The 14,983-nt window shown below is 36.9% G+C and overlaps 2 protein-coding genes across 2 annotated transcripts; one reads left to right on the forward strand and one right to left on the reverse strand.

Moving 5' to 3' along the window:
* Positions 1 to 3,423: 3,423 nt before the first annotated feature.
* LOC109002463 (peptidyl-prolyl cis-trans isomerase CYP65) lies at positions 3,424 to 9,525 on the reverse strand. The gene is made up of 11 exons (XM_018980225.2): positions 9,197 to 9,525; positions 9,028 to 9,090; positions 8,845 to 8,948; positions 6,920 to 7,011; positions 6,718 to 6,807; positions 6,531 to 6,606; positions 6,078 to 6,448; positions 5,534 to 5,790; positions 5,168 to 5,456; positions 3,934 to 4,044; positions 3,424 to 3,832 (listed from the first exon to the last, which is right to left on the reverse strand). The coding sequence occupies exons 1-11, from the start codon at positions 9,322 to 9,324 to the stop codon at positions 3,626 to 3,628; spliced, it is 1,788 nt and encodes a 595-aa protein (XP_018835770.2). The 5' UTR covers positions 9,325 to 9,525; the 3' UTR covers positions 3,424 to 3,625.
* A 181-nt stretch (positions 9,526 to 9,706) lies between these two features.
* Positions 9,707 to 12,769, forward strand: LOC109002442. Its single transcript, XM_035691741.1, has 4 exons — positions 9,707 to 9,994; positions 11,221 to 11,368; positions 12,178 to 12,248; positions 12,336 to 12,769. The coding sequence occupies exons 1-4, from the start codon at positions 9,743 to 9,745 to the stop codon at positions 12,555 to 12,557; spliced, it is 693 nt and encodes a 230-aa protein (XP_035547634.1). The 5' UTR covers positions 9,707 to 9,742; the 3' UTR covers positions 12,558 to 12,769.
* Positions 12,770 to 14,983: the final 2,214 nt, after the last annotated feature.

Genomic DNA, 14,983 nt, shown 5'->3' on the forward strand with positions numbered 1-14,983 from the left:
TATTAATACAAACACTTAATATGATAGCATATATCTATTTCATATATGGTTCCCACATACTAGTATACAAAATTATTAAATTTTATCGACTAATTATTATACAAATTATAAAATATATTTATGAAGTATATTCACTATATAGACAAAAGTAATTAGATTACATATTCTTTATTTAATTATAAAAGTGATATGTTTATATTATTAGTTACTACATATATGTGTGTATATATACATAGATGTATATATATATTTATTAATATATGAATGAGTTTTAATCAAATCGAGCTAACGAGTCGACTCGAGCATAAACGAGTGAGCCTTAACGAGCCTTAGTCGAGTCAAATCAAGTTTTGTCAAGTATGTAATATTTACAATTCGAGTGGGTATCTGCTTTTATGAACGAGTTTTTCTTTCCACGAGTCGAGTTCGATTCGACTTTAACCGAGCAAGTACCTAGCGAACTATCGAACAAACTGATTCATTTACAATCCTAATTATAAAACTTTTTTTTTTTTTTTTTTTTTTGGTGATGCTATTTGTTTAAATGAAACAAATAAGACAAATACATTCAAGGAAGACTAAATTAAGGATGTTTTATGGCTTTCTGAGGCTCACTGCTACGACCTGCATGCATCTCGTTTTGATCAGGCCGATTAGTATAACATGATGAATATTATATAAATATATATATATATATTTATATAAATAGTCTGATCATCTAGCCCCAATACAAATAATTTAGTGTATTAATGTAACAGATATTCCTCCATTAATTAATTATTAGATTGGTTCGTGCAGGGTGGTGGGTCGATTAATTCATGTTTTAGGTATTTTATTCCTATTTTCTTATTTTGGTAAGTAAGGAAGATATATATATATATATATATATATATATAAAGAATAAACTGTTTGTTTTAATTTAAAGAATTCATAAGACCTGAATTAGTACGTTCCAATTTAATTAGAATAATTAGGTATTTATAATTCCCAATATATATAAAATGTTTTCGAAAGCTAGAGTACTACTACTTCCAATCCAAGACTAAATAAAAAGGGTAGCTAATTCTTTTATAATCTGCCGACTAAAATTATGAACATAAAAAATTCTTATATAATGCATATGATATTTACACTAGCTAATTAATTATTAATTTATTTGACTCAATATATATATATATTATATATAATATTAAGATCACCACAAATTAACTACGCTAATACTATATACTAATAAATTATAATAAACAGTACTTAACTATCATGTTTATTAGGAATGATCAGAATGGAGACTTAACAAAGTTTCAAGACCAAGTATAAGTATAATGGGTTTAGTTTAATCGCAAGTAGTAAATTATTATTATATATTGCTATACCAAATTAAATTAAATTAATATATATAACTTAGTTTTTGGAATGGGATGTGGATGGCAACATAACAAAGTTATTCTTTATATCTAATTAAGAACTACATAGCTAGCTAGACCAATTAAAATCAGTTTAGTTCAATATATATATATATATTTATATATACTACTCAGTAATAATAAACTATTGTTTGCTTTGTGAATGAAACAGGAATATTGAGATTCGAGAATTGATTGCGGGTTCAGTAAACCAGACATATATATATATATGCTATTGTTAAAAAATATAATAAAATAGAAAAAGAGATCGACGGATCAGAAGAGAGGAGTGACAGAGAAATTGAGAGCTGCATCTTTATTATTCTCAATTGCACATTAAATATATGGTAACATCTATCTCTATTTATAGATAAATGAGGCTAAAAAAATGAAGATACAATAAAGCAATGATACTAATTAATTTACACAATAAATTAATATATGGTAGAGAATAAGTCATATTTCTATACATGAATATTGATGGTATCAGAAGTTATAAGTTTAGTGGAACCTGTCCACGCGTTTGCCGTAGACCATTCATTGAAAACATGACATGATGCAGTCTTCACCTTTCTTTGTGGTTAAAATTTTGATATCGTTATTGTTCCGTTTTATCTGTCAATTATTAGGAGGCCCTACATGTGCAACGTGGAAATGATAAAGAGTTCATTGACTAAATGGCTGTGAAGTTCTAGATGGAACAGATTTGTGTGGGTATGAAGTACTACTGGTCTGTTAATATTTAACGAAGGAGAGTCGAGACCGTGAGTTGGTCTCGGTGTTTGTTTTCTTTATTTATTTTTTTTTTTTGAAGGTAAGATAGTTATATTGTATTAAATTAAACAAAGAGAATTCTTGGTAGACAAATCTACCATAGTTACAGACATATAATAGGTGAGTCTTTTTCACTGTAAAAATCCAAAAGACGGCTGCCCATTGCGTTATATTATGCGCTCATCGATTATGATCTCGATGAATTTTTTTAATAAGCCAACTCTCAAAAGATCGCAAGAGTATTCTTGTGTCTCTAACTATAAGTTCAATGATCAAATCAGTAGCTTTTTCAAGATTTTCAATTAATTTAATAACAACTTCTGAATCACCACCGATAGCTAATTTCTTTATCCGGTGTGCTCTAGCTTCTTCAATTCTTATGAACAGAGCTGTTGCTTCTCCTTGGTTGGCATTCTTTTCAATAGAACATTAATGCTGCTTTTTACCTTATATATAATAATTATCTTAATCATAATTACTGATGTGATAAATTTTTAAATAATAGTATTTGTTAACTGTACATTTAAATATCAAAATATGTCATATTAATAATAGGTATGATTGAAAATAATAAAATTTAAAATGAGAAAGAACATTTCTCTTCTTCTTTTCATCCTCTCATGGTTATGAAATATCACTATTTAGAAATTGTCACCTAGCTAGTACTCTACACTAAGGCCTAAGGGAAAGTACTCGATCGGAGTACTGTATGCGTTCATAATTCACATTTTATACCCCTCCTGTATGAGATCACCTGGTGCTTAATGTCCATCTAATTTTTTGGGTAAAAGAAAAGAAAAGAAAAAACGACAGCAACAGAATTGGAATGGATCGTATAAAATTCAACTATGCATAATGATTGAACAAAAATAGAAATTGATAACATTAACTAAAGACTGCAAAAGTGTGACTCCAGCAATGCAAAAGTATGTAATGTCTCCACCAACTTTAGTTCACTTTTAAGCAGGGGAAGGGGTCCCCTCCCCTCCCTCACTAGCTCCTCTCCCTGTGGGTGACGCGGGAGGGACTTATATAATTTGCACCCTTTTACCTTCCTTTCTTATTCTTTTCTTTTAGATATCTGACCTGTCGATCAGACTACCACTGCATCAATTGCATGCCATGTGTTTGTGATCATTCACCCTGCTTGCTTATGTTAACCATTTTTCACTGCAGACCATTTATATTGCTTTGACATAAAACATTTTGATTATTCAAGCATGACTCCACAATCTGCAGTTTCTACTAATGAAAACTAAAAAGCAGTTTCTGATAAATAAAAAAACATCTCCTTGTTACTTACAGCCTAATTGTCTTCTTTCGTTTTTGGAATCTCGAAATGTAACTGTCATAAATATGGCCTACACAACAGCTCCATGTTTTCTCTCTCTCTTTTTTTTTTCTTTTTTCAAAATAGGAAAAAACCCATGGTACCATATTGGGAATTCTTACCAACCAGAAAAATCTTTGAATTGTCCTGCAGAGACTCCCAATTTCCTTTTCTTTGCTACAGGTATCGCTGTTGGATTAGTGTCAACAGCAACAGATTCAGCCTGACCGTTTCTTGCTTTCAGGTACTTCCCAACACCACCACCAACAGTTCCAGAACCTGTTGTTCCCGTGCCTGGATTGCTAAACCATGACCCAATTTTATCCTGAACAAAAAGAAAATATCCAATTGATTATTAGAAATATGAGATAGAGAGAGAAGAAAAAAGAGGCTGGTAGCCTGACGTTCAAGGAACAAGAAACTAACATTTTCTTCATCCTCAGCATTCTTCTCGTCTTTGGCCTTCTCTTCCTCTTCCTCCTCAGGTTCATTATAAGGATTGACGAACACTGTTACACTAGTAATCTTAATCTCCTCCTGCACAAGTGATAAAGAGAATACAAAAATGAGGTATTTGCAGTAGTAGAAGTAGCTAAATCTCACGATCTTCCTAGGTATATGTTTCAGCAAGCATTATGGATCAGCGCAACTGGACTCAACCAAAACAAGTTTTGCTGCTAATTTGTAAAATGGAAAGCACTAAACATTTTTGTTTTTATGACGATGTAGACTCTCACCAAGGCAGGTTCCTTCTGACCCACCCTGGGGGAGTGAACCCAGGATACACAACCCCATCCTACATAACTGTGTATCAGGTAATACAAGAGAATTAAACCCGAGAAGTCTGAGTTAACAGCTCAACCCAAGCCCTCCCTTTGACCACTAGGATGCACCCCAACAGAGTATATTTTTCTACAAAAACAACTCATGGTGAGCTGAAACTAGTTTTGAACCCTCACTCACCGAGGCAGGTTCCTTCTGACCCACCCTGGGGGAGTGAACCCAGGATACACAACCCCATCCTACATAACTGTGTATCAGGTAATACAAGAGAATTAAACCCAAGAACTCTGAGTTAACAGCTCAACCCAAGCCCTCCCTTTGACCACTAGGATGCACCCCAACAGAGTATATTTTTCTACAAAAACAACTCATGGTGAGCTGAAACTAGTTTTGAACCCTCACTCACCAAGGCAGGTTCCTTCTGATCCACCCTGGGGGAGTGAACCCGGGATACACAACCCCATCCTACATAACTGTGTATCAGGTAATACAAGAGAATTAAACCCGAGAAGTCTGAGTTAACGGCTCAACCCAAGCCCTCCGTTTGACCACTAGGATGCACCTCAACAGAGTATATTTTTCTACAAAAACAACTCATGGTGAGCTGAAACTAGTTTTGAACCCTCACTTTCATGATCTTACACATTTGTAGAACTTGCAAAAGAGCCAGATTACAACATCATTGCTTTCTGCACACAGCTTCCAAACTCAATAAGAACAGACAATTTAAGGACCAGCACAGAACCCAACAGAAGACATGAAAGCCTGTATACCGAATTATTTTACATGCAACTACACTCAAGCCACACCATACGAAGCATAAAAATTACTCCAAAAAATGTAATACATCATTAGCATACAGAAGAGAAAAACCCACCAGAGGTCGGTCATCGTCATCAACAGGAACCTTTTCCATTGCTGCCAGTGTAGTCAAGCCACCAACGACCCCACCAAAAACCGTGTGCTTGAAGTTTAAATGATTTGCAGACTTGTAAAGGATGAAAAACTGGGAACCGTTTGTGTGGGGACCACTGTTTGCCATACTAACAACGCCCCTACCAGTGTGAAGCAACTTGGAGTTCAATTCATCTTTGAAAGGCTTTCCCCATATAGATTCACCTCCTCTCCCAGTACCAGTAGGATCACCACCTTGAATCATAAAATTCCTACAATAAATTGGCGAATGTACCTATCATCAGTGACACAAAACAATTGATTAATACTAGACAAGTTATGACTATACCTGATGTTTCTATGGAAAGCTACTCCATTATAATAGCCACGTTCACAGAGAGTGATAAAGTTCTCACATGCCCTGGGAGTAATATCACAGTGCAGCTCAACATTCAAATCACCATGTGTTGTATGCAGCTGTATATATCCCTTCTTCTTTGGATTTTTCTCAACTTTGATATATTCAAATTCATTTTCAGTGACAGGGTCAAAAGAGGTAGAAGTGAAGGATCTTGAAGCAGCACCAGTAGTAAAACGGCTCTTTACCTGGCAAACAAAATCTCATGTCAAAATTGACTAAAGCACATGGCAAATAACATGCCTGAGCAAATAAGAATAGAACTTCAACAAACTGGATAATACCCAATGGAGTTGATAGGACAACCAATATACAGAAAAATATTATCAACGTAAAAGACAGCATTCTTCCAGAATATATTATTTCAAATTGATCATTGGAATGGTACTCCTAAATTTCACTGGTATTTATTAATAAGGTTTTAATTATTTTTTTTATAGGTATGATTAATGAGGCTTTAATGAAAGAAACCTACCATCTTTGCATTCACAGGTACCCTCTCACCAGCCATGTGCATAGAAATCTTGGCGGCAGTTTTGTCACTTGATGCAGCTTTTGCAGCAGCGGCACTTCTTCCATGTACTGAAGCAGAAGCAGCATCTACAATACTGTAAGCCTGAGCTTGAGCCCCTCCATTCGAATTTGATTTAGAATCTTCTTTAATGCGTGATCTTGCAGCTAAAATTGTAGTAAGTGCAGCAGCCCTTTCCATTTGTGCCTTGCTGCCACCTCCCCCATGCAGTGCAGTTTGCTTTCCTTTTTCAGTTCCGAGCTCCTCCAGCATCTGCTTAATATCCCCAGTGACATTGATATTATAACTTGGATCTGAGCTCATTTTCTTTAAATCTGGGAAAAAGAAATGAAAAGGTAAAAAACCAAAAAGGGAAAAAAAAATCCACAGCTAACCCTACAAGGAGGCTAAACTTACCTTCATCATCAAGTTTCAAACTATTTTTAATATGATCAAAATCCAGCAGAACCTTGGTGTCTAGTGCGTTAGGATTCTGTAAAGCATGCCAATAAAGATAAGGAATCCACCAACAAGCTTTCAGCAATGAACACAATGTGACTCAAATCAATTACTATCTGAACTGTTTTTCGATAAGTATTACTACCTGAATTGTTATAAGGTCTTGTTTGGTAAATGGTTCGTCGGTGAGGAGCTCCTTCCAGTTCTTGGTCTTGATGTTCAACTCTTTAATTGCCTATGTAAACAAAACAAAAATGAAGGGTAAACAACGTATAACATGCAACATAGGGATTAGGGATGACATAGGAGGGAAGTCTACTGGTACAGTCTATCAGCAGAAAACAAACCTCATAAGAGAACACATTTCCAGTAGTCTTCACAGCAATTATGTGTGTAAATTCAGTAAACACTTTGTTTAACACAGGGCAATGATACTCTCCTGCAAAATATGTGAAAAGGTTTTCGATTAATATTAGGATCAGATAGGAAGACAAACTGAAGAAGATGTGTACCACAACAATGAAGAAGTGGTTCATAACATTTTGATTCATATCTATGAATATTGCATGGATAGATAGTTTCATTAGCAATCTATCTATAAACTGGATTAGTGTCGAAAAGAAGGGTCTGGTATATCTGTTCCAGAAAGTAGTTTCACATGAAACAAATACTTTATATTGATGACTTTATGGTTGAAACTAAATATTAGATACACTTCCAACTGTCTGCTTTATTCTTTTTTTCTTACTCTTTTTGTCTCACTTAGTGCACTCATATTTTTTTTTATGAGGCCTCTAGCTGACTTCTCAAACAGCCAAAGCAAATTCTGAGGAGTCCTACAAACATTTTTTTAGTGGCACCAAGTGCCCGGAACAATCTCAACTCATCCCGGGAGTGCACAGGCCCTCGGCAAGGAGTTTCCTGCAAGTGCACCACGAGTAAATTCAAAAGGAAATTCTCCCAGTTCAATGGCCCCAAGAGTGTAAATGCTGTGTTTCAAACCCAAGACATCCAGTTTTTACGGCTCGCCCCAGGACCACTACACTAACCATTGCGGTTTCCACTAACATTTTTTCAACTGCTTCCTATTCTCCAAGTTTTTTTTCTATAAGGAAAAAAAAAAAAAAAATCTTGATCTTCAGGTTAGCCGATATCAAGCTAATGAATGATCATGACTGCTTGTAAAAGCCAGTTAAACAACAAATGTTGACCAACTTGCTTAGAAATTCTCTAGACTGAACAAAATGTATTCACAAAAGACATAAAGAAAAAATTATCCACAATGAGTGTAGGTAGCGTATGCGATTCCACATTGCTTAAGAGTCCAATTATACCATTGACTCGTTCTTATGGAGTATTGACCCAGATGTGGCTTGGGCCTCCATTGGGGTGTTACAAATAGTATTAGAGTCTATCTCAACTAAAGGTGTGGGACTTGAGTTGTGCCGCCTATGATGGACTAGCCCGACGAGGACATTGAAAATTTAAAAAGTGGAGATTGTGATATCCCATGGTGAGTGTAGGTGCCCCACATTGCTTGGGATGGAGAAGTCCTGGCTCTGTATGATGATTCCAATGGAGCACTAATTGTAACATACTAGTCCTTTTGGAGTGTAGGTCTAGATGTAGCTTGGGCCTTCCCTTGGGCATTTCAAAGTTGCTCCCTACTCTTCTGAGTCAAGGTCAAGGTAACTTGCTGAGCTATAGTGATATAGAGCCCAATAGTACACAGAACAAATGTTCAAAAACAAGGGTCGAGCATCCTGTTTCTTTTGCCATAAATTGCTTATGTATCCATATATAGCTCAGACCGACGTGCCAGAAATCTACTGTCCACATATATCTTCTTTTTTTCCCTTTTTTATAATCAATCACAAATATTATTCACCTACCCATACAGTATTACCCTTATCTAATGAGGTTTTGCATAAGCTGTCATAAAAAGAGCAAAATAAAATTCACAATGGCGTCGCAGGCCTGTAACTTTAGTCAACATATAAAACAGATTGACTCACATTTCAAACCCCCTTCATTGGTTATATAAATAGCCTTCATACATGCAAAGCAAAAGTTTCAAGTACAAATGCGCAAAAGTAACTACCGATTAACAGACTCAAATCCCAGTTTTGAGGCACCTCATGACATTTCAATTCCGTATAAACGACAAATCAACTAAATTTTATGAAAGATGCAATAAACGTTTCAAATTGAAGCTCATAAAAAATAGCAAAGAAAGGGGTGTCTTTGAAAAGAAAAAAGAATATATACGAACCATCGGAATTCTTGTGGAAGGTTAGAGGGATGAGATCCTCTTGCTTAAGAGAAGCTCCTGTTACAGGATTCTTCCCATACTTTTGGATATACGGAATTATATTCCTGCGACCAAAATTTCTTAAAATCAAGCCCAATACCACTTGAAATTTCAAAAGATGCACCAAGCAAGGAATACACGTACATAATGTCGAAGACGCTGCCATCCGCCGTGCACACCGGGTCCTCGAAGGGCGTAAATGTGAGCCTGCCACACCCAAATTGAAAGCATTTTGCAGAATCAGAGATAGAAATAGAATCAGAGAGACAGGCAGCCAGAGAGAGACAAAGAGAGGGTACGTGTAAGTGCGTACGCGCAGCAATAGAAGGGGAGGCGTTTGAAGGGGGTTCGATTCTCTTTGGATTTTGCGCCACCCCATTCGGTGGCCCACTCCGTTTTGGTTATGAACATACGGTCTTTGCTGTGCTGCTTCTTCCCCATCTTTCTCACCCTCAAATCAACCCGGTGAAGCTGAAGCTAAGGTTCTCTCTCTGGCTTCCAAAATCAACCCGGTGAAGCTGAAGCTAAGGTTCTCTTCCACTGCTCGCAGTTACTAAACGCTTTCCGTGGTTCTCTTCTCTTTGCGTGTTCGTCTGTGTGTGGGCGCGCGCGCGTGAGAGAGAGAGAGGGGCATTTCTTCTACTTCTGAATTCTGGTTTTCGACCGCCTTCGCCGATAAGACGTCGGCCCATTTAAGGCCCCAAATGAATATGGGCCTGGAATTGTTTGGATCCAAAGAGTAGACCCTCATTTTAACCCAGATTGAACTATAGAAGCAACCGAGATGGGCCGATTGCATTATTATAAGGCCCAGAATAGCCCACACAGCTTTTCCATCTAAGCTTCCGACTCCGCCACAATGTTATGGGCAGAGGAAGTGAGGAGAATGGGAGGTCGGAGCAGTGAGTGTAGCGACAGCAGCAGCGGAGAGCAAGACGGGGATTCCGAGTGGAAAGCGGCAATCAATTCCATCGCCGCATCCTCATCCTCGGGAAAATCCTTCATGAATGGCTCTTCCGCAACCTCCAACAATACCCAAAGTGACGACGACGACGACGATGCTGGAAACCGCAAACAAAACCCACAACAGCTCAAGTATTACCAAATCAAGGTCAGTGGTTTCATAAATAAATTTTAATTCTTTTAATCCTTCTATTTTAGTGATTTTATGTAGTAGACGAAATTTTTAAAAAAAAAAAAAATGTAGGAGACGAAATTTTCTCGGTGAGGATTTGGCACCCCTCTTACCCCCCAAAAAAACCCACTATTGTACAAGCTTTAAAGATTTTTCTTTTTACTTGGAAGCTGTTGTTTCTGTGCATGTGTTAGATTAATAACTAGTTGAGTTTTGAGTGCTGAGTCCTAGAAGCCAAGGTGCTAATACGAGGAGTAATGAGCTAGTTTTGGACTACGGATATATGGCAATTCCACTTTATCTATATCATATCATTAAAAATTGATTAGTAGAGTACCGCATTATTTTGTGCTTCAGGACTAACTAATGATTCGACATGTACAAGCTTGTTACTTACAAATTACTACCGAAAAGATACAGTGGCTTATTCATTTGGGCGCTTAGAGAGCTTCCCCTGTGACCTTAGCCTGAGCGATTGGAAGTTCAAATTATCCGAGGTGGATTGGACTATGCTTGTCTTTCTAATAACGCGGTTTGTCTCCGATTTTCCCGTAAATCAGGGAACTTGCTTTTCCAATGATGGCGTGTTGTAGCTAGTTCTTGGAAGTGCAAGTATTTTTAAAAGAGTAATGCTAGATATAAGCTCCAAATAGACAAGTCTTTTGTAAAAAAATGGGTCTCACTAATAAAAAATAGTTTTTTTTACACTTTTTTAAGGTGGGGTCCACTTTTTTACAAGGGCTTGTATGGGACTTGTTTATTTGGAGCTTGTACAAATCATTTCTCTTTTAAAAATATATTACGTACAAGTTGATTGGCCTGAAGAATTAAATATGTTCTTTTTCCAGTAATATGGACAAACTGAGGGAGATGATTGAATAAAAAATGGACAGATTCAATAAGCAAATTCTTCAGAAATTAGGTTTGGACATAGCCAGATACAAATGTGCTCATGTTTGCCTAGTGAGTACTTGACCATTTTTTTGGAAATGTTGGAGACTCGGGATTAACTTGAAAGTTTCTCGATTATAAGGGTGTAGTTGTGAACGCTACACGAAGGTAGAATCAATGTGGGTTCAGCATGTATTTGCCCCTTAGGGCCCTGCCCCATATTTGTTAATAATAATAATTTTAATCTGTCTGGAATCTGGATTGGTTTCTGTCTTACTAGTGTGGACATTAACTACTGAACTTCTTTACAGGCCCAAAAGCTTTTAGATGATATGCTAGGAAAGAAACTAGAGATGGTGAGAGACCCCATTGATGCTCCTCATAAAGATCCCGAGATTGATGAAGGTGGCATTCATTTGTTCAAGCATGCTCCCCGTGGAATAGTGTTTGATTATATAGGTAAGTCAATCTCATCATATTCTTTGGTTGCTTTTGGTGAAACTATGTGTATGGCAAGAACAGTACACACAGAATTTAAATGTGTTTCAGCATTGTACGTACATCCCCAGGATGCAGAAAATCTTCACCATAGTGATAACAAAAGTTACATATAGAACACATTAAAAAAAAAATCTAGATATAATTTAGAAAACCCAAGCCCGGTAAAATCCTAGATATATCCTTACCATACTACCTGAACCACCCCAAAAGATGCCCCAAGCTATATTTCGATCATGATAGATATTTAGGGCTCATTTGGACACTGGGAATATCTCTAAATTCTGTGAATAGTAGTGAAATGGTTTGATCTAAGATGTTTTATTGGGTTTTGGGAAAGGAGAGAGAAAAAGTTGAATAAAAATATTATGAAGTTAAAAAATTGTTTGGATATAATTTTTTAATATGATTTTTGTTTTAAAGTTTGAAAAATTGTATTGATTTTTTTGTTTTGTTTTGAAGTTTATAAAATTTGTAATGACTAGGTAATGATTAGATGAAAAAGTTGAAGATCTGAAGTTGAAAAGTATTTTATGTTTGATTGACGTTGGGAATGAAACTGTGAGAATTTTTGAGAATTTCTCATCTCATGTTATTACCCAAACGTACCTTAATTTAAACCCAATGGGCCATACGTGGCAAACTAGATACTGCATAGTACATTAGATGAAGAGTTTTCAATAGAATTTCACACGGCGTGTATGCGTTTCTCTGCATGGCCCATTTGAAATTCTAAACATAAAGACTGAAGATTATTTGTGTGCTCCCAGACGAATTTCAACAGCCAAGAAAGAAACCGAGAATCCTTCCTGGAAAAGAGATTGATGAGAAATCAAAGAAGGTTAGTTCAATTATGTTATAGATTCTTTGTTGATCATTATTGGTTCATAATCTAATTTTCAGTATTATTTTGAACCAAACTTGACAGTTTAGAAGACAAATCCAATCTGCTGCTGTCAATGCAGAAGATATAATGGCTACCGCAAGGGATGCATGCCAAAAAGCATTGGCTAGACTGGAAGCTAAAGATGCAGCTGCAAAAGCAGCAGCTAAAAGAGAGGAGGAAAGAGTTGCGGAACTGAAGAGGATTAGGGGTGAGAAATGGCTACCTTCCATTGCTAGAGAGATGCGGGTAAATTTTCAGGGTTGAAATATGTTTACTACAGAATGTTTTGTCACTTTTGTGCTCGTGTTGCTGTCTTTGTGAGCACTAATCCATGATTGAGAAATATCCATGATCGTAATCTCTCACACTTTCTTTGCCATTGCTGGAACACTCAATCAAGGAGAAACTTCACACAACTAGTATGGATTCATATTCAAAGGCAATTTGACTTCTGCTCTTTTAGCTTTGTTGCGTCAGTTCTTTTTGTATTTCAATCGATAGAAAAATCCAAATTTCATAAATGATACAACCACCATTAGTTTGAGTCCCAAACTTCTTTAGAGGAGAAAAACACTACTAGATTACAGCCAGTAGTTTAGCCATCTTGATATAGTGCATATACGAAACGTTATTTCATTTCCATACCAAATCTTTTTCTCCAAGTAAAGTGCCCTTCTTTGGTTGGGGCGCTATATTTGGCTCAAAAATCCGACGGAATAAACAATCTATCGAAGCCGACCTTGGACCATCCTATCACTGTTTTACTGTCGCGTATAATAACCGCCTATCTGTTGTGTGCCACTTCTCAAATAGCTTTGCCATTCATCGTCAGACATAAAAGGCCAAACTTTTTGAGCTCCAAAAACTTCATAATTGTGCTTAGTAACTGAAATGAGTTTGCTCTTCTTGAACATATACTGGGATGGCTAAAACTGAGATCATTAACAAGAGTGCATAAGATTGAAAGAAATCGACAAATTACAATAATGGGGAATTTGGGAAACACGTTTTCTTTGAAATCTTCCAATTATATAATGAGTTTATACCTTGCGAACTGTCCGATCCACCGAAAACAGAATTGGGGCCGACCCACCAACCATTCAAAACGGAACTGGCCCTACCCAACCTGCACCATTCAGCTAAGAACTAGGGTTGTACATAAAAGGCCTTGGGCCCGATCTGTCCGTAATACCCGATATGGTCCACCCGAACAAAGTCGGTTCCATTGGGTTAAATTATAATACGGGCTTAAACACTACATTATCGGTTTCGAAACCGATCACCAAAAACACCCCATTAGGCTTTAGCTCTCCAGTCTCTTCTCTTCAAATGATCAAATCCTATCCACCCACTCCATACCTCCTCTCCGTTAGCTCTCCAGTCTCTGTTTGCAACTCCACCCACTTCCACCTCTCATTCCTCACCCCTCATTTTTCTATTTTCTGTGTATGTGTAGGTGGAAAAAGGGTTGCTTTTCTATTTTCTTTTGGAGGTGTCCGTGCTCTGTTTGGTTACAGAGAAAATTGAAAGAAAGGCAAAAGAACTTCTTAGCATCAAACCTTGTTAAAAGCATGTCTCTATTTTAAAATATTGCTCATAATTGTGTGAGATTTGTTAAGCTTCTTATCTTTGATCATGCCGCCACTGTTGATTGCCGCTTGTAAAAACCAACATTATCACTAATCAATGTCTTTTGAGGTTTTATTCGCATCTCGACTTCTTTATTTTAACCCACAAAGTACATTCAAAGGTACAATGCTACAAAAATTAGCTTCAGAAAGTGGATAAAAAAGAAATCTTTATAATACAACCATTATCTAATCGGATCCCACTAAAATTTATATACCCATTAGTGATAACAACCGTTGTTATTATTCCAATATTCCATCATGCATGCCGTCTGCATCTAAAGCAAGATTTATATGAATGTGCCCATGAGAGAGAGAGAGAGAGAGAGATTTATGAGTGTACTTGACATACAAAGCGATTCTCAGATGTGTTTCACTGACAACGTTTAAGCACATGTTCGGTTGCGAACAGGAAAATAAACACGATACTGAATATTACTGGCCTATTAAGGCAATTTTCCTAGCCGTTCCACCAAACCTAACTCTTCTTCCCTTCCAAGTAATGCTGGATATGTCCAGTAATTAAAAATAAATAAATAAATAAAATACTGAATAGGGAACAAACAAAAAGTAAAATGTTGAATAGATTGCAGCTTTGATCCAAGGAAAGATAAGGAGTGGGAAGCAACGTGGAAGCAACCGTCTCTTTAGCTTCGAGTGGGAAAACCCTACTCTCACTTTCCTTAACTTTCTTTTAAGAAGGCAAGATGGGGGTGTCCCCACTTCCCTCCCACACACACATTTCCCCTTCTCCTTAGCCTGCAATTCCTTCTTTGTTTTTCTTCCCTTCTTCTTTTTCTAAGCTGGCCTGCAATGAATCACTGCTGAAAGGGATAGCTTTTGAGTAATGGCATAGCATCTGATTCAATATCAAGTTTGTTTTGCAAAAACCTTGGGTGTTTGTTGAGTGCTCCTTTTGGGAAGATGGCACATGTGGTGGCAATGGTGGTGGAGGGAGTGGGAGTCTTTGTAAGGACTCTCTGGGGTCTGCAGGAGAGGCGTTTCTCTGCCACTTTTGAGGCTGTGAGATCTGCTGCGGTGTCCATGACAATGGCTCTCATC

The sequence above is a fragment of the Juglans regia genome, chromosome 7, assembly GCF_001411555.2.
Source record: "Juglans regia cultivar Chandler chromosome 7, Walnut 2.0, whole genome shotgun sequence".
NCBI classification, from domain to species: Eukaryota; Viridiplantae; Streptophyta; class Magnoliopsida; order Fagales; family Juglandaceae; genus Juglans; species Juglans regia.